Below are 24,951 nucleotides of genomic sequence, written 5' to 3'. Positions count from 1 at the left end.
ATCATACCTATGACCGAACGCTGTACTGAGCTATTGAAACGTGTATATTGCTGACCTGGTACTAAACATTTTGTTACACCTTGGAACGAGACTGTAATGACATTCCCGGAAACAGCCTCAATTAGCGGGACCTTACAGGATTTGTGCATCGTTTTGGAAAGGCGCCGTGTGTATGATGTTGAATCGGCTGCATCCCCTAATTACAGGTCAACAAGGAAGTAAACAGACCACGATCACGAAACACATGCATGAACAATAATAATTTACGATGGTACAAATTAGCGTATTCCCAATTGTCGTGGACATGGGTTGACATGGAAGATTACCTATTTCGAGTCAACAATCTTTTCTTGAAATGGTAAGGATTAATGATCTCAGGAGTTCTGCATACTCAATGAGTGAGGTGAGTATACACTGCACTAGTATAATACAGGCCTGTAAACTCTGGTGCATACATGTTTGTGCACCCAAGGGTGCAAAAGGAGCTTGCCACAATCGAGGGCTGGGCAAACTTAATATCATGATGCAAGCATCAAGTAGAAATTTTGCATTATATTAATTATAATTTATGTTCCAACATTTTTATCTGCATGCCAAAAATCACTTGTCCCCACTTTCAACTTCCTGCCAAATAATAAGTTTCCACCTACCTTTTTGGCCTGACAAAAATTTCCCTTCCCTATATAAATTCACCACCCTAGGGGTTCACATATTTATTGCACCCTTAAAGGGGCATTTCGTGATCCACAGCCTCATCGTGAGATTTTTATATAAACATCTGGCTACATAATGTTTAGGGGGGCTGTGCAATAATTATGAGCCGCCCCAGGGTAAAATTTCCAAATGGCATGCCAAAATTGCTTGTCCCCCCCAGCCTGCCAAAAATTGCTCAGTGCCCCCCTCAGCCTCAGCCTGCCAAAACTTCCTTTGCACTTGCCATATTTTGGGCCGACCTCCCATCTCAACACTCAAATTGAAAAATTTACCTCTTTTTCTGCGCTATTTGGTAACTGTCATGGTTACCAACTTTTGTGTTGAGTTGGGGGGGCAGGATATTCTAGATACATGTTGCGAATGCAGCGAGCAGGAAATTTGCATATTTAAGCGCTTCTGTAATGTTTTCCTAAGCCTTTTAGAGTGTTTTATTTAAAAGGCGCCCCATGAATGTGTGCCAAAAATTGCATGCCCCTCCCGCCCCCACCTTTCAGCTCATGAACAATCTCCCCCATTTTCCCTCCCTTACATAAAAAAATTTCTTATGGATTAACTTGTTTTAATAGCAAAAATATCGCCAAATTTGAATTATGTTCTGGTGCACCAGAACGAAATTACAACGCAATGGCCTATGGAGCATTGTACATACACATGCATAAATGCAAAATTGGAATCAACTGAAATTTTGAGAATAAGTTTTTTGTGGATATCTACTGAGAAATGTAAATGTAAGTGAATGCTAGGATCATGAAATACTCCATATGAGAGCATGACACTCAAGATTATATGGCATGAAAAGGGATTGGCACTTCCCTGGCATGACTTACAATTTCATACCCCACCCCACCCACACACCAACATTATAAGGATGTGCTGCTATCAAACCTTATCTTTAAACCTTAATAATTATGTTATGTAAATGTTGTATTGATCCCTGGGCCTCAAGGAAGAACAGATGATTAATTGTGTTTTCAACTGATTGAGTGTCCCAGGTTAAAGAAGAAATAAAACAAACAAACAAACAAAAAACATCATCCCCAGTTTTTCTCCATAAAATTTCAGATTTTGGTATCATCCATGGATACCCAGGGGGTGGGGAACTCAACACAAATGACAATAGGGGTATGCTCCCAGGAAAGACCCTTTTTTAGACCATGCAGCTCCAAAAGGCCCCTGAATTTTTTTCTCTCTTTTCCACTGAGCACACGCTTTGGTGCCAGTGCTTATATATTTTTTTTTATTTGATTAAAACAGCACTGAAAGACCCTTGAATATCGACCTATGTTTATAGCCAGTCTATTCTCAAAATGAAATAAAGCAAACCATTCCAATGTTAGGTGCTGTGCAATAATTATGAGCCCTGGTGGGAGGGCAAAATTGGGGGGGGGGGCAAGAAATTTTTGGAAAGCCAAAAAAGGGGGGGGGGGCAAGCAATTTTTGGCAAGCCGAGCAAGTGATTTTTGGCACACATTCTTGGGGGCCTTTTAAATAAAACGCTCTAAAAAGACTTAGGAAAACCATACGGAAACGCTTAAATATGCAAATTTTCCTACTCACTACGCTCGCAACATGTATATAGACCATTTAAGGTTTGCAACCGAGGGCCGAGAGGGGGGGCAGGCGATTTTTGGTGAGCCGTTCCCCCCCCCCCCCCCGAACTCATCATTACCTTGAATGAGGTAACAAGTAACATATCATGTTGCAAATGATTATGGGTAGGGAAAAATACCTTCTCTGGCAGCAGTGGTAGCTATATGTAATTTGCTTTCTCCATTTAATTTTCAGTCATATCTGAGGAAACAATGAAGTTTTCATCATCAGACTTGATGTGCTTGGTTGTTGCCACGGTGATGCCGCAGGTGATGTTGATGGATGTTAGCAACTCATGTCCTGATATGAAGGAACGAAATGACAGTAAATAAAGCCTATTTTAGTCTGGGGGAAAAATTTTGATTTTGAATACTAAAGTACTACAGTTTGTCCACTGTGAAGTATACAAAGTGACAACACGCGCATATACAACGCGTAAACAGTGCGCAGTGCTGCCCGGGGGTACTCAAGTTTGGTTTTGGTAGGGATGTGCCGCTGAGATTTTGGAAGTAGACCCATAAATATACCAATTTTTCAAGAAATTTGGACCCATTGATATACCAAAAGTCAAAATTTTCGGCCGAATTTACCCAAAATTGTCTTAGTTTTTACAAATTTTCCCAAAATTTTAGGAAAATTTTGGCTAGATTAAGGAAAAATTGGGCTGTTTTCCGAAAAAAATTGAGAAAATTTTGAAAAAGGACCCATTCATATACCAAAATAGGCTTTGAAAGAGGGGTCATTGATATACCAGAAGGCTGAAAAGGTGACCCATGTTTGCGGCACGTCCCCGTATGGTCATTTGTACTGAGTACCCCCCCCCCGGGAGTGCTGCGTCTCTGCTGCAGGTATGCGTGCCTTCAAAGTCGGCACAATGTTTGCGTCCGCGTCGGTACTTTGTTCTTCAGTGTAGACTGACTGTAATACTTACATATAGTGTCAGTGCATTAATTGTGCTGGGCAGTGACGTACCAATACAAGCAAAATTTCAGAGGGGGCAAACTTAGTTGCAAATTATTTCTCACTGGCCTGCATACAAACCAATTTAAAAACCATTCAGTGATTTGCTTAAATATTTAGAAAATCATAAAAAATCATAGCCTGTAAGTGGTTAAGCATAAAGGCATAATGGAACATATTACATGAGCTACATGTATTTGAATGGGGCTTCAACTTTGTCAATAATGCTGTTTTCCTCTTCTTTTTTTTTTTGCAAAAATTTTATTTCAAAAACACCAAATAACAATTTTAATGACTTATCCTTCACTGTTAAGTAATTTATACACAATTTTAATTTAATATGTACTGCGATTACTGAAAGTCTACTGAATGGGCCTTTAATCAGGACAAACACTGAGTGGGTACTCAGAGCAAATTACCATACAGGGATGTGCCGCAACATGGGTCGCATTTTCGACCAATGTAGATCATTTTAATAAGTATATAAATTTTTTTGGAAAACAGCATCAGTTTGTCTCCTAGTAGCAAAAAATAATTTGTGAAAAGTTGTAAAAACTCCTGACAATTCTGTTTAAATATGGCCACAAATTTGAACTTTTGGTGTAACACTAGTTGATGTATATATAGCTGTGGTTCCGCTTTCAAATTTTCAGCAGCAGTACATACATACCCAAACCAAACTTGAGTGTATTACCGTACTGACGAGAGTATAGTCCCACCTTCGAGTAAAGTCCCACCCCCAAATTTTCGAAAAATTTCAGAAATTAAAAAAAATATTATTATTATTTTTTTTAAGTTATTTATTTTTTCGGCTTTGGAGTGTCCCAGGACCTAGACCTAAATGCTAGGATCATTCATGGTTGACCTAAAAAAAAAAAAAAAAAATTTCAAGATGTTTTGTATTTTTAATATGAAAATTGATAACTTGTATTCATGTCATACTCTATTAATGATTTCAAAATGCATTCAAATTCAATGCATTTTGAAGTATGACATGAATACAAATTATAGTCCCACCCCCCAATTTTGAAAAATGTTCACCCAAAAACGGGGTGGGACTATACTCGCGTCAGTATGGGTACTTATGTTATGAGCTTTTACCAGTGGTGTCAATCCATCTTGAAAAGTGGAAGGGAGGGAGGCATCGATCACGCCTGAAGTCTCAAAAATGGAAAGGCCAAAACAATGACCCCCTCCCCGGATTAATGCCCATGGCTTTTACAATCATATTTTCTTTATCGTTTTGTGTTGGGTTTTTTTTCATTTAATATTTAATCTGGCCCCCCAACTCAACCCAAAATTGGCAACCATGAGAGAATTACCAAATAGCGCGGAAAAGGGTTAATTTTGTTACCAGCAGCAAGGACCGTGAAATTGGCAAAATAGGGGGTATTTAATTTGGACTGTCCGTGAAATTTGAACATGAAATCAGCAAAATAGGGGTATTTAATTTGCACTGTCCGCGAAATTTGGATAAAAGGGGTAGGATACTTGAGAAAATCCGGTAATTTTATGTCAATATTTAGTGTCATTGAAAAGAGGTGTTTAAAATTCTAGTTATTAAAAAGGGGTGTTTGAAAATCTAGTATTGAAAACCACAAAAAAGGTGTTGTTTTTGGCCAAATTTTGTCCTTGATTTTGCATGAAAAAGAGGGGGTAAATTTGATGAAAAATCATTGTAAAGGGGATCTTTGAAAGATTTGGTAACTCTCATGGTTGCCAACTTTTGTGTTGAGTTGGGGGGGCCCGGGATAGTGCCTTAAAAAATTGAAGCAGCAAGACAGTGGCGTAACTACAGTGGCATAACTACAGTGGCATAACTACAGTGCCGTAACTACGCGGGGGGGGGGCTTCGCGCGCATTTCAGCACAAAATCAATTGAAAGAACATTTTAAGACCGATATTCAACTTCTAGTAACCAAAATTATTAGTTGTAGGCCGTATTTGTCCAAAGTTTCATGCGCTCCGCGCGCAATTGTTTCAAGAATTGGGAGTGCCACTATGTGTGTGGGGGCGTGTGTGTGTGTGTGTGGGGGGAGGGGGGGTTAGGGCCGCCAATTTTGTTTCTTGCCCCGGGCGCTACCAACACTAGTTACGCCACTGCAGCAATTAAGATCAGGGCCAGAATTTCGTTTCACATCTGTTTACGAGAATCTTTGCGAGAATCGATTCTCTGATTCACGCCGAAATTCTGACCCTGAAGATCATGAAAAACCCCAAATCACTGGTCATAATCATATGACATTTGTCATCCAAATCTTTCAACTGTTTTAACCAGCACAATAGCACCATCCCTATTGTGCTATTGACTGTATAAAATGGGTGAAAGATAAGGATGACAAATATATATGACCAGTGATTTTTGTTTTTCCACAGGTATTTCTGCTTTTATTTTTAAGGTGCTCTCCACCTACAATGTAGTGAGTCCAGGCCGTATGCAGGATTTCATTTGAGGGGGGGGGTGCTGATTTTGAAAAAGTGGACTTTCTTTCCAAGGGGGGTGATTTTGTGAAAAGTGGACAAAATTTGAACTTTTTTGTCCAAAAAAGCATAAAAACCTGATTTTGTGGGACTTTTTGTATACTTTTCCAAATGGGGGCACCATAACCATAAGCACCCCCCTGCGTACATGCCTGAGTGAGTCCCCTATATCTTGATATCACAATTGCTACCTTTGGAGCTATAATGGCTTGGTTCACATTGTATATTTTTTCTTTCAGGTTTTGGGTTGGAATTTCAGGAACCCAATTACTCAACCGTGAAGATCTATAAATTGGGGGAACCAACACGTTTAAACTGCTATGCCTATAACTTCTGCAACATCAGCTGGCATCATGGGAAAGGGGTCAATTTATCTGACCCCTACCCATGGGATGATTCATCAGTGTATAGCACAAACTTACTGGAAAATGGCCAGTTTTTGCAGTTTCAGGATGAATGTGGGGATACAAACCCTATTTACACTTGTGTAGTCTCCAATGGTACGCACCAGATTACAAGAACTATTAATACCTTGGGAGGAGGTTAGTATCTACTCCATCAAATTCTTTTGTTTTATATGTGACCCCTCGGCACAACTGAGCCCGGATGTCGCCAGTGCCACTATTGAGATATGCTCCATCGAACTTAACAATAAACAATAGGAAACAAAGGATTTATTGACTGTTTTATTGATTTTTCACTACTTAAATGTCAAGTACTATAGACATGATATACATAATTTTAAAGCTAATTTCAAGCAGAATATTTTGGTTAAATATCTCAAAAATGATGATTGGCGACTTCAGGGCTCAGTTGTGCCGAGGGGTCACATATTAGCTTATATTGTTTTCAGTCATTGATAAATTGCTCATAACTCAGTAACCAGATGTCCGATTTTGATGGGGTTTGCATCAAAATGTAGCATTTGTAAACTGTCAGAAAATGATGTAAAAAACTTCTAATTGCCAACATGTGACTCATTTCCCTTGATCATGTCACATATTCCCCTAAAAACAGCACTAATTTTTTGGGATAAATTTTTTTTTTCTTGTTTAGCCAAATGAAATATATTAGCAAAATCCTAATCCTTTGGTTAACTGGCAGTGAAAGTCAAATTTTAATATTTGGTCAATTTTTTGGAAAAAGGCCAAAAACAAGCATTTAAGGTATTTTTCATATGCCCAAAGACTTGTACAAAGACTAATATCAAGTTATGCATTCTAATTTTTGGAAAACACATTTTCTAATCTTTTTCATAATCAAATAGCAAAAATAGCATACAATACTAAAATTACCAATTAAAAACTCTTTGCCTATACTCAAGATTTTGATTTCTTAGGCTTGTGCCAAATCTTAGAATTTGTGACTACAAATTGTAAGGACACATGCAAAAATACATGTTTTTGGCCTATTTTCCCTCAGATTGCCAAAGTATTAAAATTTGACTTTTATTACCAGTTAGAAGTAGGCCTAGCTATAGGATTTAGCTATTGTTTCACTTGGCAAAACTGGATAATATTTATTGTAATCCCAGTGTACAGAGCACCGCGCAAGTGAGAAGAACAACTAGCTAGAACACAGTAGCGGCCCCTGTTTCCCCCCAGTAAAAACCAAAAATTGTGCAAATTTCCAGTTTTTGGAGCAATTTTGCATAAAATTGGTTGATTTTGCTTCCCCTATGAAATTCAATTTACCCCCCCCCCTCGAAAAAAAAATTCCTGGCGCCGCCACTGCTAGGACATATCACGTATCATGTGGTGTCATGAGATTGAGAGAATTATACTACTAGCAGGTATAGTGACTAGAGCTTTCTCTCCTCCCTGCTCCCTCCTTTGGTTTTGAGCTTACTCCCTCCTTTACCTCCTTAGGAGGGGGAGTAGTCTCCAATCCCTGTGCCATCTCCAATGGCATACACCACACACATGAGATTCACTTGAAATATTGTACTACCAGCAGATACCTGACTAGAGCTTGGCGGCTATCATTTTCTTCAGTTTTCTTCAGAAGGGGGGGGTCCCAAATATACTTGGGGTGTCATAAATTTCAAGTTGGAAAGAAAAATAGGGGGTCATAAAATTTTGATGACCAAAATATAGGGATCAGAGTCACAAGATGACCACAGATAGTGTTTATTTTATTCAAAAAGACTGATTTCAATACAATTTTAGCCTGTTTATGGGGTAAGTAAGGTGTATCGGTGGTGAGGGGTCATAAAATTTTTGTTGCTGAAATAAGGGGGTCACAATTTTATTGATGCTGACTTTTTGCAAATTTTGGACCACCCCACCCTTCCGAAGAAAATGATAGCCCCTTATTCCTCTTTTACCCCTGGAGGAAGGGGAGGGGGAAGGGAGGTAAGTTATGAGAAAGAGAACAAATGACAAACATGGTGTAATGATATCTAGAGAACTTTGAACAGTCAGAAATCATAGGTAAATTTTCACGGGAAAATTTTCTGGACATGTGACACCCATGGGCGCAGACATATTAGCATTATGGAATGTGACCCGAGCACAGCGGGTGTTCTTCCAATGTATTTGAATAGGAAGAATTCCTCCTTTGATGCAAAATAAGTTACTTGTCGCAAGTAGGGTTGTAAAATTCCCGGGAATTTTCAGAGTGGAAAATTTCCACCGGCAATTTTGGGAATTAATGGGAATTTTCGGGAATATTGGGAATTTTCGGGAATTTTCATTCAAATCTAAAAATCAAAGTGTAAACAGGGGAGTCACTGTGTAGATTAGGGTATTGGAGTAATTTATAAGAGCATACAATCATAATAAAGAACTTCAAGAATGATCAATAACCATTTTTATCAAAGAAAACAACAAGCAGTGTTCGAAATATGCCTCAAAAAGTTACAGGCCAGCCGGGCTTGACCTTAAAAAGTTACCGGCCAGCCGAGTCGGCAACTAGATGCCAGTCAGAAAAGTTACCGGCCAGGCCAAAAAGTTACAGGCCAATGGCCGGCTGACCGGCCCTATTTCGAACGCTGACAACAAGCATGACCGGATCTTACTGCGTTATGTTTTTGTTCTGTAAAACATCTTACACTAGCTAGTACAATGAGTTTTTGAACAATAACCACAACTCTGAAGGGATACTCATTATCTTAAATCTAATATTACATAAAGACTTGAACTATTATTTTAGTAATAGAATACTTTATCACTATCAACATTTTTGTTACCAGCTACCAGCTAATTGATCTTGAATATTAAATTTAAACTCTCATTCAGGGCGTAGCTCATAAGATGTGAACTACAAAGATCTTGCATGAGATAATGCACGGAGTTAACATCGTCTGTTCAGTACCAAAATACATGTGTACCACGATAAAGGCCTACATACGCATTTTTTTTTTGCGTTTGGTTGGACTTTTGAAAATTAAAATACAAATAATCACCAATTATTTTTCATAATCACAATCATAATCATAATGTTTCGATGCCAAAACACAAATTTTACAGCATTCATATTCAACAGGGTAATTGGTGCGATTTAAATCAAATGTTTTATTTTAATCACCAAATGAATTTAAATCAAAGTCTTTCATATTTTACCATTTTTGATGTAAGTTAATTTCTTTCTTAAATTGACTGTTTTACTCCATTCCTAATGCTTCTTCAACTTTTGGATGCAATTAAATACCTCTATGATGTCAGCTCTATTGCTACAAATTCATCATCTTCAAGGTGCAGAATTCAACAGGTTTATTCCCATGATTTTACCAAATTTTTTCTTTGAAATTTTCATACGGTATGTTAAAACATGTTTTGATTTTTTGTAAATACTTGATAGGATTGTACATGTCTATCATTCCACTGAACTCTTTTGCTGTTAAAATATTTAACAAATGATTTCTGAAAATGATAAGAATATTAATTGTCCATTTTCATAGCAATTTAAAGTTCGATTGAGGAAGTCAATTATATGACATGGCAAGTTACATCGTCAATCAAAATGACTACCATATTCTAAAGGCAAAATAAAGAGGAATGTTTGTCTCGGTGACTCAAAGCCAGGGGTAGCGCTAACTTGCGCCATGGGGTCATAGGCGCATTCTTTTAGCTTTTGGCGCACACAATTACCAATAGTGGTTGCTAAAGGGTCATTTGAACCCTTTATTTCTATTCTTTTGGATCCATATAGTTTCACATAATTTCAAATTTTTGACCCCTTGTTTGAAAACCTAGCGCTACCCCTGCTCAAAGCTATTGAAAAATCCCAACTGCGTACATTTTTGGTTAAGAAATAGCAATTGGCTATTATAATGGTAATTTGGAATTCCCAAAATATGCAACATTTAAGGATGAAAATATGCAAGATGCTGGACTTAGAACCCGCACTTAGAAAATCCCACGTGAAAATTTAAAATTTTTTTTTTTAATACTGAAATTCTGTGGTAAAAGAACATATAAACAAAGCCTATTCTTGATTGGCAGCACTTATCTGATTGTAAGCATCATATATAATGTTGTGAAAAGATTAAATTTGCTTTCAATTTGCTTTCTGAATGATTAGATATTAAAATACAAGTAAAAAGCCAATAATTGAAAATTCCCAATATTCCCGGGCCCTTCAAAATTCTCGGAAACTTTCCGGGAAACTTTCCAAAATTCCGGGAAACTTTCCACCCCTTTACAACCCTAGTCGCAAGTTAATAATATTATGGTAAGAGTTTCCGTAGATAAATATTTTTTTCCGTAGATAGATATTTTTGAAATTACGTTTTGATGATATTGTGAAGAAATTAAGATAACATAACATTTAATAAATTTGCAATGCACACATTTCTATCAAAATTGCGGTCAAAAATACTATTACAATGCAAAAGTACTAAGACTTGAATAGCGAGGTCACCGCCGGGGTCAGAGATCAGGCTCGAGGTTACACTCACATTGATACGCATTGGTCATGTGTCCAGAAAATTTTCCGTGAAAATTTACCTCCGGGGGCACTTCAATATGAAATGGATATAGGTGTAGGGCTGGCACTTTCGCACTAAGGGGCATTCGGTGAGAGCAAAAGGTAAAAAATATGGGGTCATTGGGTGAGAGCATGATTTTTGGCATTCGGTGAGAGCAAAATGTGAAAAATATGGGGTCATTGGGTGAGAACATGACCTTTTTTTTAAATGGAATCTTTGGGTGAGAGCCGAAAAGCGCCACAGAAACCTCGAAAATTGAGTATCTAGTTCTAAATGGCTTCAAATTTCCTTGTTTTTCAAAATAAGTAACAAAATCCATGATAAATGAAGTTGCTGTTCAAATTGGACTTGTAAGGGTCTTTGGGTGACAGATCAAATTGAAAAATAGGGGGTCTTCGGGTGACAGAGCATGGACAGAGCATGTGTTCGTAAAAAATATGGGGTCTTTGGGTGACAGCGATGCTGAAAAAGGGGGTCTTAACAGCCCTACATACGCGTCACCTCCAAAGTTGGAGTGCCCCCCCCGGGATTTACCTATTAATCTTGACTCATGTTGAATGCACTGCAAGTATGGTTAGTGACTACCGATTCATATGCCATAAACAAACAGCTTGCATTGGTGATCAAGTCTAATTTTGCTTAGTTACCATCTTTATATATCACGGTTGTTTGATGGGATCATTTATTATTATTAAACAGCTAAAAGTGATATTGTGCTAGTATACAGATGCTTTTGAGTCATTCTCAACTTTAATTTCCCCTCTTTAACAAAATTATTCAATTTTATAGTATGTTTTAAAGCATTTTCGAATATAAAATGTATCTATTAATGCCAAAATTGGTGGCGCTATTTAGTTACTGGAAATACCCTTTCAAGCTTTTAATACAAATAATTCCTTTTATTGTTTGATAAAATATGTTTATAAAATTTCGTTGTTGCTTGTTTTACCTATTCCAGCTGTTTTAATGGCGGTATTAATCACCTAACCCTTGCAAATAAAGAAATATGATTTAGAATAAATAGCGCCATCTATAGTTTGCATTTACTTAATAATGAAGCCAATTCTATATATATCAAAATATCATGCTTTTCTCTTTCTGCAGGTCATGACCCCCAGCCATCTATCCTCACTCCTACAGATTCATGCCACAACCAAACAGCTTGCATCGGTGATCATGTCTTTTTTAATTGTTCGTTCCAACTCATATCAGCAAATAAACCTCCTCTGTTGAAGACAGACTGGTATTACCAATCCTGGGATGGTGCAGAGGGAGTGCATGTGAAGTGGAGAATGGCCAATACATCAATCAACTATGATGTGACTAACACTCAGAACAGTTCAGAATCAAGCAAGTAAGGGTATTATGACATACTTGGCTTGTCATATGGTCAGCCAAGTGTTCAGTAATTCGATAATAGTAGTTTTTTCTCAGATAAATATAGTTTTTCTCAGATAAACTTGGTTTTTCTCAGATAAACTTAGTTTTTCTAGCTCATATAAACATAGTTTTTCTCAGATAAACTTAGTCTTTCTCAGATAATATTAGTTTTTCTCAGATAAACTAGGTTTTTCTCAGATAAACTTGGTTTTTCTCAGATAAACTTGGTTTTTCTCAGATAAACTTGGTTTTTCTCAGATAAACTTGGTTTTTCCCTCAGATAAACTTGGTTTTTCTCAGATAAACTTGGTTTTTCTCAGATAAACTTGGTTTTTCTCAGATAAACTTGGTTTTTCTCAGATAAACTTGGTTTTTCTCTGATAAACTTGGTTTTTCTCAGATAAACTTGGTTTTTCTCAGATAAACTTGTTTTTCTCAGATAAACTTAGTTTTTTGCAGATGAACTTAGTTTTTCTCCGATAAATTAGTATTTCTCAGATAAATATAGTTTTTCTCAGATAAACTTAGTTTTTCTCACATAAATATAGTTGTTGTCAGATAAACTTATTTGTTCTCAGATAAACTTAGTTTTTCTCAGATAAGCTTAGTTTTTCTCAGATAAACTTAGTCTTTTGCAGAGATAAACTTAGTTTTTCCCAGATAAACCTATTTTTTCTTAATAGGTAAACTTAGTTTTTCTCAGATAAGCTTAGTTTTTCTCAGATAAACTTAGTTTTATGCAGAGATAAACTTAGTTTTTCCCAGGTAAACCTATTTTTTCTTAGGTAAACTTAGTTTTTCTCAGAAAAACTTAGTTTTCTTAGATAAACTTAGTTTTTTCTCAGATAAACTTAGATGTTCTCAGATAAATATAGTATGTTGTTCTCAGATAAACTTATTTCTTTTCTCAAATAAACTTAGTTTTTCTTTCAATATCTTTAAAATGACAAACATTAGCTTATCATCATACAACTTATATGTTTCTTGTTCTTTTTCATTATACAGTGATGAAGGTGTATGTGGGAGCAGAGCCAAAAGCACAATCGTCTCTCGACTAGATTTCACAGTATCAAATGAAGACGCTTATGGGATATATATCTTACAAGTTATAGTTGAGTCAAATAGCAAACACATTATAGAGCTCACTTCTGGTAAGTTGGAGAGATCTATACCCGGGGCGGAGGGGGGGGGGGGCATGGACCCGTGGACTCGGTTTTGGTAGGGGTGTGCTGCTGAGAATTTGAAAGTGGACCCATCAATATCATGATACCAATTTTTCAAGACATTTCTCGACCCATCGATATACCAAAAGCCAAATTTAACCCAAATTGTCTTATAGTTTTTACAAATTTTCCCCTAAATTTTGGCAAAATTTCAAAATTTTTGGCTAGATTGAGGCAAAATTGGGCTATTTTGGAAAACTTTGAAAAAAGGACCCATCCATACACCAAAATTGACCAAAAGGGGTCATTGATATACCAAAAGTCTGAATATGCTACCCATGTATGCAGCACGTCCCTGTATGGTTATTAGTACTGAGTACACCCCCCCCCCCCCGATCTGCTCGCACTCCCATAAACATGCAGAAATAGTACATTTAATAACTCAGGTGTAGGGTTATTGTAAGTCAAAATATTAGGTAAAGTGAAAGAACCCCAATGTGGAGTTCTGGGGGACTTAATGCAGTATTTATGACTTTTTAGATCAGACTTAAATCAAACACTTGTCATATTGGGCTGTTCCATTTAAAATCCACACTACCCCTGTGGAAATATCTTCCACAGGGGGAGTACATTTTTCAAATGTAATTACTCGGCGTTAATCATTTGAAACCCATACTCCCCTGTATTATGGCTTTACCTATATATCTTCCACAGCTGGAGTGAGTATTTCAAATGGAAGTTACCCAATTGTCTATTCTATTCAAAACTCATACTCCCTCTGTGGAAGACTTTAGCTAAATCTTCCACAGACATTACTCGTTGACTGCCGATAAAACGCCTAATAAAGACGTACTCGCCGGACCGGGCCGGCCTGTTAAAGTACATGCCCTATCACACCACTCCACACCATACATAAATTCTCCCAGTCACATTTCCCAAATATGAAATTTAAAAAGTCAAATTTTAATTTACTTCTTTTAAAGTTTGGCAGAGGCGGGGTTCGAACTCACGGCGCAACGCTTAGTACTGATGAGCCTAGCGCCTTAGACCACTCGGCCACTTGTCTTGTTGTTATTCATTTGAAACTTATTTAAAAGTATAATCGCTACCACGTGACAAGCAAAGACAGAAAACGTATTATATTTTGGAATTTTATCATTAATGTGTATTATAATAGAGCTACCATTATTTATATTGTTGAATTCTCAAGATGCGTAGTCCAAGTGTGGGCGGACAAGAGAAGTGTAGAGTTTTTCTTTGGTAGTAGTTGAGGTATGGTGGAAGTTCCTTCTAAGAAAGTTCAGTACTCTGAATGCTTTGTTTTTTGCATCCATGGTTCGATGTAGAGAGTCTTTCCTATTCGGAGGAAATATTGCAATTACACACCTTATTGCCTTTTAACAATAACCAATGACACTAGCACGTAATTCCAGTCAAGCACCAATCTTTAATCCTATTGTTGAAGAGGATAATAAGCTTATACTTATGTATAGCATTAGTAAAAAAGCTTAAGTCTTTGTTTGCTTTGGTTAAGTCCTGTTCAAGTGGTGGATTAACCAACAATTAACAATGAGAACATTCCTGAACCTCGTTCAGTTGGCGATGATTTGAAGTGACCGCCAATTATGACCATTTGATATTTTATAGGGGCCTACCAGCAATGTGGAAAAAAAGAAATAATGTAGTGCCAAAATAATGTACCCTTTTACGGAAGGAGCAAAGTTTAACAAGTTACAACTCCGCTTCTGCAGTACTGAATGTCAGCGGCGAATGTCAGGTTATTATTTCCCAGTCTTGAAAAAAATTGCAGGCAGAGGTGGGAATCGATCTCGGTACCTCCGGTTAAAAAGCACTGTGCAAAACCACTAAGCCAACTAAATATCTGTCGTGAGATGCTTGACATTAATCTTTGATATTGCTGAATGGAACCAATCGCGGAATTAAATCAGTAATAAAAGAAGTAGATTCTTATTTTGCGGCCAAATTGGATAAAAGGGGAAATATTTGTCCCTGCTCTAAAGAAAATATAGGTTAGAAAATTATCAAATAAATTTAAATTAAAAATTGAGACTTTATATTTATTTATTTCACAAGGCGGCATTTTCACAGACAAACACTGTATATGCTAGAAACTCGACCCTTATTACTAGATGATGGCATAGCTCAGTGTTAGAGCATCAGACTGGTAATGTCAATATCGTTGGTTCGAATCCGCCTGCCAGCAATGGTTATTATGATTTTAATGCTACGCTACAATTTGTTCAATTTTTTTTCATTTATTTATTTATTCGTTCGTTCGTTCGTTCGTTCGTTCGTTCATTCATTCATTCATTCATTCATTCATTCATTCATTCATTCATTCATTTATTATTTAAATAATTTGATATAATTTGAGCAATTTGAAATGTTTACCCCCGTATAATCCTATGGGGTTATTTTGAACCCACCCCCTCCCAAATTGCCAAAACCTATGAGTTTAAATCATACAAAATGATCATTTGATGAATCTATGCAATATGACGGTAATTTTTGAAACATCTAAGAATCAATCTTAAACATCTTCATGATATTCATTTTTTTGCGCATGGTCAAAGCATGCTCTTGCGCTATCCACAGACTATCCGGTGGAAACTTCAAAGCAACGATCATGCGTTAATATTTACAAAATGGCGAATGATGTAGTTAAGTCGAACAATAGCGTGACCGGCGTGACATAGTTTTTGGCATTGTTCCTATATGCACTTTCACCCTCCTGGTATAGAGGCCCTGCATGAAATTATCGATTGGCTCCAAACAAAGGATTTGAGCCGGTGTCCTTCACCGTAGTTATGGCGGAGTGCAGTCCATTCAATCAAATGTTGTCATCAACCTATTTGATTGCAATCATGCTTTTGTTGAATGCATTTGAGTAGTCCGCCATATTTACGGGATGATATGTCACATGCAAGGCCTCTATTCTCCAAATTCATTTCCTAATGTATGTGAGAATGATACAATAATGACATGATGAACATAGTCATTGATGCATCAGTTTTAAAATAGACTAGGCGGTTACCATATTTGGCGATTCTCGGCTGGGCGCGATTACCAGGCTGATGGTGACATGTCCATATGACAGTTTTTACTAATTTGACCTCAGATGACCCCTGGCGACCCCAAAATGACCTTCCAAAAATTTGGCTCTAAATGTTGACTGTACCCACCAAGTTTCATGCCCATACAACAGTTTTAGTAATTTGACCTCAGATGACCCCTGGATGACCTTGGATGACCCCAAAATGATCTAAACTTATAACTCTAAATGTTGACTGTACCCACCAAGTTTCATGCCCATATATGAGTTTTTACTAATTTGACCTCAGATGACCCGTGGTGACCTTGGATGACCCCAAAATGACCTTCAAAAAATGTTGTTTTAAATGTTGACTGTACTTACCAAGTTTCATGCCCATACGACACTTTTTAGTAATTTGACCTCAGATGACCCCTGGGAGCGGACCCCGGTGTCAGATGACTTTAAAACGAACATAAACATCTTCTTGACAGGACAGAACTATACCCACCCACCGAGTTTGAGCCCCGTACGACCTAGTTTCATGCCCATATGCCAGTTTTTAGTCATTTTACCTCAAATGACCCTTGGGAGGGGGCCCCGGGTCGGATGACTTAACGAACATGAACATCTTCTTGCCAGGACAGAACTACACCCACCCACCGAGTTTGAGTCCCGTGGGACCTAGTTTCATGCCCATATGGCAGTTTTTAGTCATTTGACCTCAAATGACCCCTTGGAGGGGGCCCCGGGGTCGGATGACTTAACGAACATAAACTTCTTCTTGCCAGGACAGAACTACACCCACCCACCGAGTTTGAGCCCGTCACGACCTCTGACGGCCTCACATTAGCAGTCACAGACAAAACCTAAATCTATACAGAATAATATCCATTACTCGTCTCGAAAAGAGCTCAAAATAAATAACTTAGAAAATTTTCTTGATGTCCTTTAACATGTTTCCATAGTTAACCATCGTTAGCCATGGATATCTATGCTGTAGAACTGACCGGTGACTAAGTCCGATTTATTGGGACGTTTATCGACCATCAACGAGTAATGGAGGTAGTGTGGATTTTAAATGGAATGGCCCATTACAGAAGACTGCACCATAAAAGCCATCGTGCCTAGAACTCTTACATGTTGAATTCATTATTTCGGAGAAAGCAGCTAAATGTCACCATTTTATCCTGTGTATTCTTCATGAAATAATCAGGAGAGGATCTTTAGCTTGTTTTCATTGGTGAAAAGGATTCAATCATGTTTCTCTGCACAAGCAAAGTAAATCACGCAGGTGACACCAGCAGACGCATCATTGTTAAACGATAATGAACAATATGGTGAAACATGATTGAATCTGTAATTGTAACATTCCATTTTTTTTTTAATTTGCAAGGCCCAGAATGTAAACCAGCCATTGCAGTCAATAATCTGAGATCCATTCTTGGCAGCATTGGAGCTTTCCTTTGTTTACTCTGTATGATAATCATTGTGGTCAAAGCAGTGTCTTTGAACATCAAAGTCTGGTACAAAGATGCCTTTGGAGTATTGGAGATAGATGGTGAGTACTTGATGCAATATAATGAAAAACCTCCTATATAGTTGTGGCCTTTGGACTTGTTTAAAACCAAACTGCAAAGTGGTTATACGAGCTTACTTTGCTTTAAACATTCAGGGGCCATATGGTACAGAAGATTATCTTTTCCATGTCACCATTTGTATAGGATCATATTCCACAGAGACTAGGGGTCTTTTTATCTTTTCAGTTTTCTTAAGTCTATTGTTCAGAAACGAAAACGCAAGGGATTAAGTGAGTTGATATATAACTTGAATTCATCGTTAAGTTTGAAGTACCAATCATCTTATTTCAATAGAGGTGGATGCCTGTGTCAATATAAATGCTGGATAAGACAAGATATGGAACACCGGTGTTTTTAGTGGTCTAGCGCCCCTCTCGTCTTTGATGTCGTTAAATTGGTTCACATTAATGTGACAAAATGCCAATTCGATTGAAAAGGTACATGAGTAAAAATGTTGAAAATAAGCCCTTAAATCACAAATAGTCTGCTTATTAGTGGGTCGCATTCCAATAAATCCTGGCTACAGGCCTGTGCAGGGCTGCAGTGTCACCCTTGTCTCGTCCTCCTCCCCCTCCGAACAGTGGCGGCGCCTAGGGGGGGTCATGAGGCGAAATGCCCCCAGTCAGAATTCTTGCCCCCCGTTTCCCCCAGTAAAACCTAAAATTACGAAAATTTCACCTTTTGCAGTAATTTTAAGCATAAAATTTGTTGATTTTGCCCCACTGAAATTACTTTGCCCCCTCAATGCATTGCCCCCCTGGAAAAAATTCCTGGCGCCGCCGCTGCCTCCGAATCAGTCTCCAGTTTCCCCCAATCCCTTCTCTCTTCTTGTGCTCTTCTCTTTCTAGTCTTTGCGTTTCTCCTTCTCCTCTCTTTCTCCCTCACCTCTCCCACTCTCACATGTTCAGTCTGTCAGTCTCAAGTATCTCCCCCTCCCTCCTTGCAAAATTTATCAGTTTGATCAATGACTGACAAAAATCAGCTCTGCGAAAATGAACATTTATAATAAACTCAGGTCTGGATAGGCCCAACCTTTTATCAGATAAGCAATTGCTATTTCCCTTCCTCCCCCCTCCGAATCAGTCTCCAGTTTCCCCAGTCCCTTCTCTCTCCTCTTGTGTTCTTCTCTTTCTAGTCTTTGTGTCTCTCCCTCTCCTCTCTTTCTCCCTCGTCCCCTCCCACTCTCACATGTTCAGTCTGTCAGTCTCAAGTATCTCCCCCTCCCTCCTCGCAAAATTTATCAGTATGATCAATGACTGACGGAAATCAGCTCTGCAAAAATGAACATATAAAAGAAACTCGGGTCTGGATAGGCCCAACCCATTATCAGATAAGCAATTGCTATTTTTTTCTTTTTCTGTACGCTATAGATGGAAAGAGATACGATGCATATATCTCATATAACAATGGATCACAAGAAGACAGAATCTTTGCAACTCAGACACTCAGGGAGCACTTGATGAATAAACTTGGGTACTCTGTGTGTGTTCCCGATATCAATATTATTCCTGGAACTGGTGAGTTTTCTTGGATTAATTGTTTTCACAGAATCATGCATTTCCTTATACAGTCTGTAATATCGAATTGATTAATTGAATTAAACAATTCATCAAGTGGCCATGGACAGCGCCATTAGACATGTTACAAGACTACCAAGTGACAGGTAATGGCCGTACACACACAAAAGAATAGGCACTTTTTTGATAATTTTCACCAAGGTTACTCAAAACTGACCTAGCTAAAATATTATACAGGAGGGGTCTCTGTTTTCTTAATATGTTATGAAAAACTTAATTTAAAAAATATTTTCCGACGGAAATAAAAATCCATCGACGGATAGTCTTGTCTCACAAACTTAGAAAAAAATCTGAAAAATCCAAAATTTTGGTCTAGAAATTGGCCAAGGTTACTCCTGTCCCATTCAAAAGCACAGGAAGACCACCCACAGCGTTGAGGTCAACTTTCTAGACTTCCTGTCTGCTGGCAGTAATGGCTACTACCCAGTGCTAACATCAATGAATTGTTTAATCAAATTGATCAATTTGCTATTATAGACTATTAGGGACGCACCATTAGATATCAAGGGGGGGGCTGGGTAGTTGGGGTCGTGACAAATTTTTTTTTTTAGCACCTCGGTGAAGCAAATTTTTTTTTTTTAGCCCCTGGATGAAGCAAATTTTTTTTTTTCAACACCTCGGAGAGACAAATTTTTTTTTTCAATCGTAAAGTCCTATAATTTTCAACAATTTGTTTGTCGAGTTGTAAAATTTTGTCCATATTTTTTTAATCATTTTTACGTTTTGTAGCACCTAAATTTTCGAGTGCAACAAAAAACATTGTTTTTATGTGCAAAAATTTTCTTGAAGTATAATGAACCTCTTTTGGTGGGAAATTTTTGGCATATTGAAGCTAAACTGGTTATTTAAAATACGGTACAATGTGAAATAAATGCTGTGAAGCGCCTTTAAAAATTGGGTTTTTAGGTTAATTCGTCCGAAACCCACATACAGGCGTCAACATTGGGGATGATTGTATGGACCCCCTAACAAATATTGGGGGATTTATCCCCCAGGATCTATAATGCTCTCAAATCAGTCATGTGGCCCTGGCATGTGGCACAGATTTCTATAATAATTTTGACATTGGGATGGAATTTGGTGAAAATCTGTGAAGTCGAGAATCTGTGGTGAAGTAGAGTGAATCAAGTGTTTTCACTCACAGAGCCGGCTCACATAACAACTTTTCAGAAAAAAAAAAAAAAAAAATATGTACCAGTTCGAAGCTAAAATAAATATTTTCTATGAAAAAAAGGAGCAAATTCGCGCGAAGCGTGAAAAATTTGCAATATAAAAGCTATATGAGGTTAATTTTTCTGCACTAACTGTGACAAATTTTTTTTCACCCTTGACATCAAATCTTTTTTTTTCTGGTCCTAGGTGGAGCAAATTTTTTTTTTTTTAGTCTGAGGTGGAGCAAATTTTTTTTTTTTGCTCAGATGGCGCGACAAAATTTTTTTTTTTTTTCAAAAAACTACCAGCCCCCCCCCTTGGTATCTAATGGTGCGTCCCTTATAGGTGTGATTATCAAACAGCTATTCCAGTTGAAATTCATACACCCCTATGGAAGACATGACCTTAATCATTCACACAGGGAGTGTGAATTTCAAATAGGGTTATCTGAATGGGTGACTCCATTTGAAATCTATACACCCCTGCATGTGAGAGGTTAAGGTCATGTCTTTCATAGGGTGTGTATGGATTTCAACTGGAATAACCCAATTGACAGTCAGGGCAGAGGTGTGCATCAAAATAGTGCTACCCTGATTGGAGCACTGGACTTACAAGTAATTAAGTGACAGGGTGTGCAGACAATGTTCAAAACTGGGAGTCTTTTTGTGAGAGATTGCATGACGACAAATAAAGGGGTAACCCTAACCTCAAATAAGCTCAATTCACAAAGCAACTGCAAGAACAGGTATCCCACGTGATGCGACTGCATCATCATGCAAACACACATATGGGCACGGAAAACTTGGCTGACCATGGTAGACCTCTGACAAGCAATCCCTGTGCGCATGTCTGGCACCCAAAGGGTCTGTGGTTCAAAACCGCACCAGAGAAAAAAGTTTTCTCTTCTTCTTTCTTTCTTTCCTCTTCCCCTGGTTCGGTTAAGATTATGGGTGAGAAACCCCTAGAAATGGGAGTTATTCAGTGAAACAGTGGCGTGTCCAGGGGGACTTTGAGTGCTGAAGCCCCCCTGCACTTTGCTCAAAATCATGTAAAATCAGCCGTTTTTTCGCTATTTTAACCATTACGCCCCCGCCCCCCTCTGAGCTCCCTGCAGGAACAGATCCTGGACACGCCGGTGGAAACCCTCAATTTGTGGCATGGATACACAATTTTAAAATGAGAATGCTAAAAACAGGGGTTTACATTGGGTAATTTGGTGAAAGCTTATCGAAGATGTGTTCAGAATTATTTTTAAGATATTTGGTAACAGAAAAACTAAACATGGGGTCATTAGGTGACAGGGAGTTGAAAAAAGGGTCACTCATTTTCAGTGAGTTCCCCTCCCCCACAAGTGCTATACTTTCCCCTCTGTTGGCTTGCCAAAATTGCATTTCAGATTAACGTAACATTGGGGTTTTAATTTTTCCATTCACATATAATAAAAGAAGTTAGTCTTGCACTTGATGTGAGCTGTCAGTCCTCATCATAAGTCCCTTGACTCCATTAGTTAGTTGTTGGTTTAACCTCATCATAAGTCCCTTGACTCCATTAGTTAGTTGTTGGTTTAACCTCATCATAAGTCCCTTGACTCCATTAGTTAGTTGTTGGTTTAACCTCATCATAAGTCCCTTGACTCCATGATGACCTTCCCTGAAAAGGGGGTCATTTGGTGAGAGCTTATCAAAGATCTGTTCAGGAGTGCTACACATGCATCTGCACCCCCCCCCCTCTGGCTCTCTTGTAAAGTTACATTTGGGATTTTAATTTTTATCTTCGTTAGTTTACCACTTGACATGGCCTCCACTGAAAAGGGGGTCATTTGGCAAGAGCTTATAGTGCATGCATTCACCCCCCCCCCTCTTTGGCTTTCCTGTAAACTGACATTTGGGATATTTATTTTCATCTTCAGATGTAAAAGAAGTTAGTCTTGCACTTGATGTGAGTTGTCAGTCCTCATCATAAGTCCCTCGACTCCATGATGACCTCCATTGCAAAGGGGCTCATTGGTGAGATTTTATCCAAGATCTGTTCAGGAGTGCTACACATGCATCCTACCACCCTCCCCCTCCCCCTTTGGCTTTCCCGTAAACTAACATTTAGGATTTCAATTTTTATCTTCAGATATAATAGAAGAAATTAGTCATGCACTTGACGCAAGTCGTCGGTTTATCCTCATCATAAGTCCCCACTACCTCGACTCCATGATGGCCTCCAATGAACTGGACATTGCAATGGACCGATTCTCAGACAGCCCATCCTGTGTTATACCCATCCTGTTTCAGAGAGTCACTGATGAACAGGGGGCCGAGTCTAAGATGCTTGGTCATGCCATGAAATCTTGCATCCACTGGGGAAGTATGAGGTTCTTCAAGGAACTGCAGCTAAGAATGCCACCAAGGACGACATCGACCTGGACAAAATGCTGCTGATGGTGGTTTGGTGCTAAATGAGGTGCTACCAGATGGTTTTGTGAGACATTTTGAGGAGGAACTGAGGAAAAATAATAATGTGGTGCTGCCTATACCAGCAGAACGGTAACAAGTGTTAGTGAGGTGCTTTTCTTTGGTTGGGGAGGGAGGTATTAAGTTTTGTTCTGGTTTTGGTAGAGGGGTATAGGGTGCAAAATAGACTGCGCTGCATTCCTTTTTTTTTTGATAAACAATTCATACGTTTCCATGCATGAAACCATTTAAAATCTATGACGAAACACATCACATCTCCAGTGACTGCCCTGCCCAGAGAAAAAAGGACTGCGGTAGTTGGATATGACCTGTGTGACCCACCATATTTTAACACATAGACTCAACCTCTTTCATCTCGAATCTGAGATGAATGTTAATGAAGTAAAAATCAATGTGGGTGGTAAATCTTAACCAATAACAGATAGGCAAGCATACATGTTTATGCATTAGCCCAACCCACTGTGTTCACTGAACCCAACTCACGTGGGGTAGCTCTATCTGGGTCAGGTAAACTTTTATAGTTGACAGCTTAACCATCGCGTATACGCGACGTCAAGCGTATACATTGGACCTTGTGCAAATAATACGCGCTGGACGGCTATTCAAACTGCTTAATTGGTAAAAACCACAGGATATGTGCATAAACAGCCAAGACTGCATTTTTAATGAGGTAACATCATACCCACTATAGAGTGCATAGTTCATTGTATATTGAAATACAGTAGACCAGTTTTCTCATGGATATCTGAGCTGTTGAATCAGAACAGGAATGATGAGTTTTCCAGTTCAGAGAGATTAATTTAGGGAATGATAAATTAAACTGGTCTACTACAGTAGACTAGGTGCAAAACTGCAGCCGGCACAAAGATGAAAATTGTCATACCCAGCAAACACAAAAACGTTTTAAAAACGTTTTAAATAAGTTATATTTTGGTTTTTGGTTGAGGTAAAAACGTTTTAATAACATTAAAATGTCGAGTTATATAAAGGTCATGATAACGTTTTAAAACGTTTTGTATGAAAACAAACTACAACAATATTTGTTAATGTTTTCAAAAATGTTATTGTAAACTATTTTTGCAAACATTTTTGCCAAATATTTTGTCAATACTTAAATAACATTATGTTAAAATATTTGAACCCAGCAAACACAGAAATGTTCTTAAAATGTTTTTTCAAAACATTTTAATAACATTTAAATGTCGGGTTATATAAAGGTCATGAAAACGTTTTTAAAACATTATTGCAAATATTTTTGGCAAACATTTTTCGCAAAATATTTTTTCGACCCCAAAATAACATTCTGTTTAGAATATTTTGTATCAAGTTTTCAAGAATGTTTTTGGAATGTTATTAAAACGTTTTTATACCCTTTATATAACCCGACATTTAAACGTTTTTTGTAAAACGTTTTTGTTTGCTGAGCAGTAGATTATCAAAAAATGTTTTTTAAGGTTATGAAACCGTTTTATACTCTTAATATACCCTTTATATAACCCGACATTTAAGCGTTTTCTGACAACCTTTTATAACCTTTTGCGAATGATGTCGAAAACGTTTTGTGTTTGCTGGGTAGTGTATAATCAATTTGGACCTGGAATAATACTGCTGATTTTGAATCTTTACTTGGGGTGTGAGAGGCCTCAGACAAAAAAAAGAGGAAAATTACAACAAAAAAAGCTGAAAAACATTGTAAAATTAGAGTAAAAATGCCAAATATGGGCTGAAAAAAACAAAACAAAAAAAACCAAAAAACACATAAATTGTGGCAATAAAAAAGCTGACATCAGCTTAAAAGCTGAACTCTCACACCCCTGCTTTTGTGACTTTATGTCACTCTATATCAGTGAATCAAGTTGTCTTTATGCTATACACAGAGTTATACTTTGTTCAGCTTATAATTTGCGAAG

At 37.9% G+C, this 24,951-nt stretch overlaps 1 protein-coding gene across 3 annotated transcripts; it reads left to right on the top strand.

Annotated features, from left to right (window-relative positions):
• The first annotated feature begins 9 nt into the window (after positions 1-9).
• On the top strand, positions 10-23,927 carry LOC140169866 (single Ig IL-1-related receptor-like). 3 transcript variants are annotated; one of them, XR_011861422.1, is made up of 9 exons: positions 10-358; positions 2,500-2,628; positions 5,985-6,287; positions 11,780-12,029; positions 13,061-13,206; positions 17,667-17,831; positions 19,221-19,367; positions 22,701-23,196; positions 23,884-23,927. XR_011861422.1 is itself a non-coding variant. In XM_072193178.1 (8 exons), the coding sequence occupies exons 2-8, from the start codon at positions 2,517-2,519 to the stop codon at positions 23,006-23,008; spliced, it is 1,431 nt and encodes a 476-aa protein (XP_072049279.1). In that variant the 5' UTR covers positions 11-403; positions 2,500-2,516; the 3' UTR covers positions 23,009-23,198. The 3 variants fall into 3 exon arrangements, 1 of the variants encoding a protein (XP_072049279.1); XR_011861421.1 differs by having other exon boundaries at positions 11-403; XM_072193178.1 differs by lacking the exon at positions 23,884-23,927 and having other exon boundaries at positions 11-403; positions 22,701-23,198.
• The last annotated feature ends 1,024 nt before the right edge of the window (positions 23,928-24,951 follow it).

Source organism: Amphiura filiformis, chromosome 14 (assembly GCF_039555335.1).
Source record: "Amphiura filiformis chromosome 14, Afil_fr2py, whole genome shotgun sequence".
Taxonomy (NCBI): domain Eukaryota; kingdom Metazoa; phylum Echinodermata; class Ophiuroidea; order Amphilepidida; family Amphiuridae; genus Amphiura; species Amphiura filiformis.
Note: the sequence above shows the minus strand (reverse complement) of the source record. Positions and strands in the feature narration are given on the sequence as shown.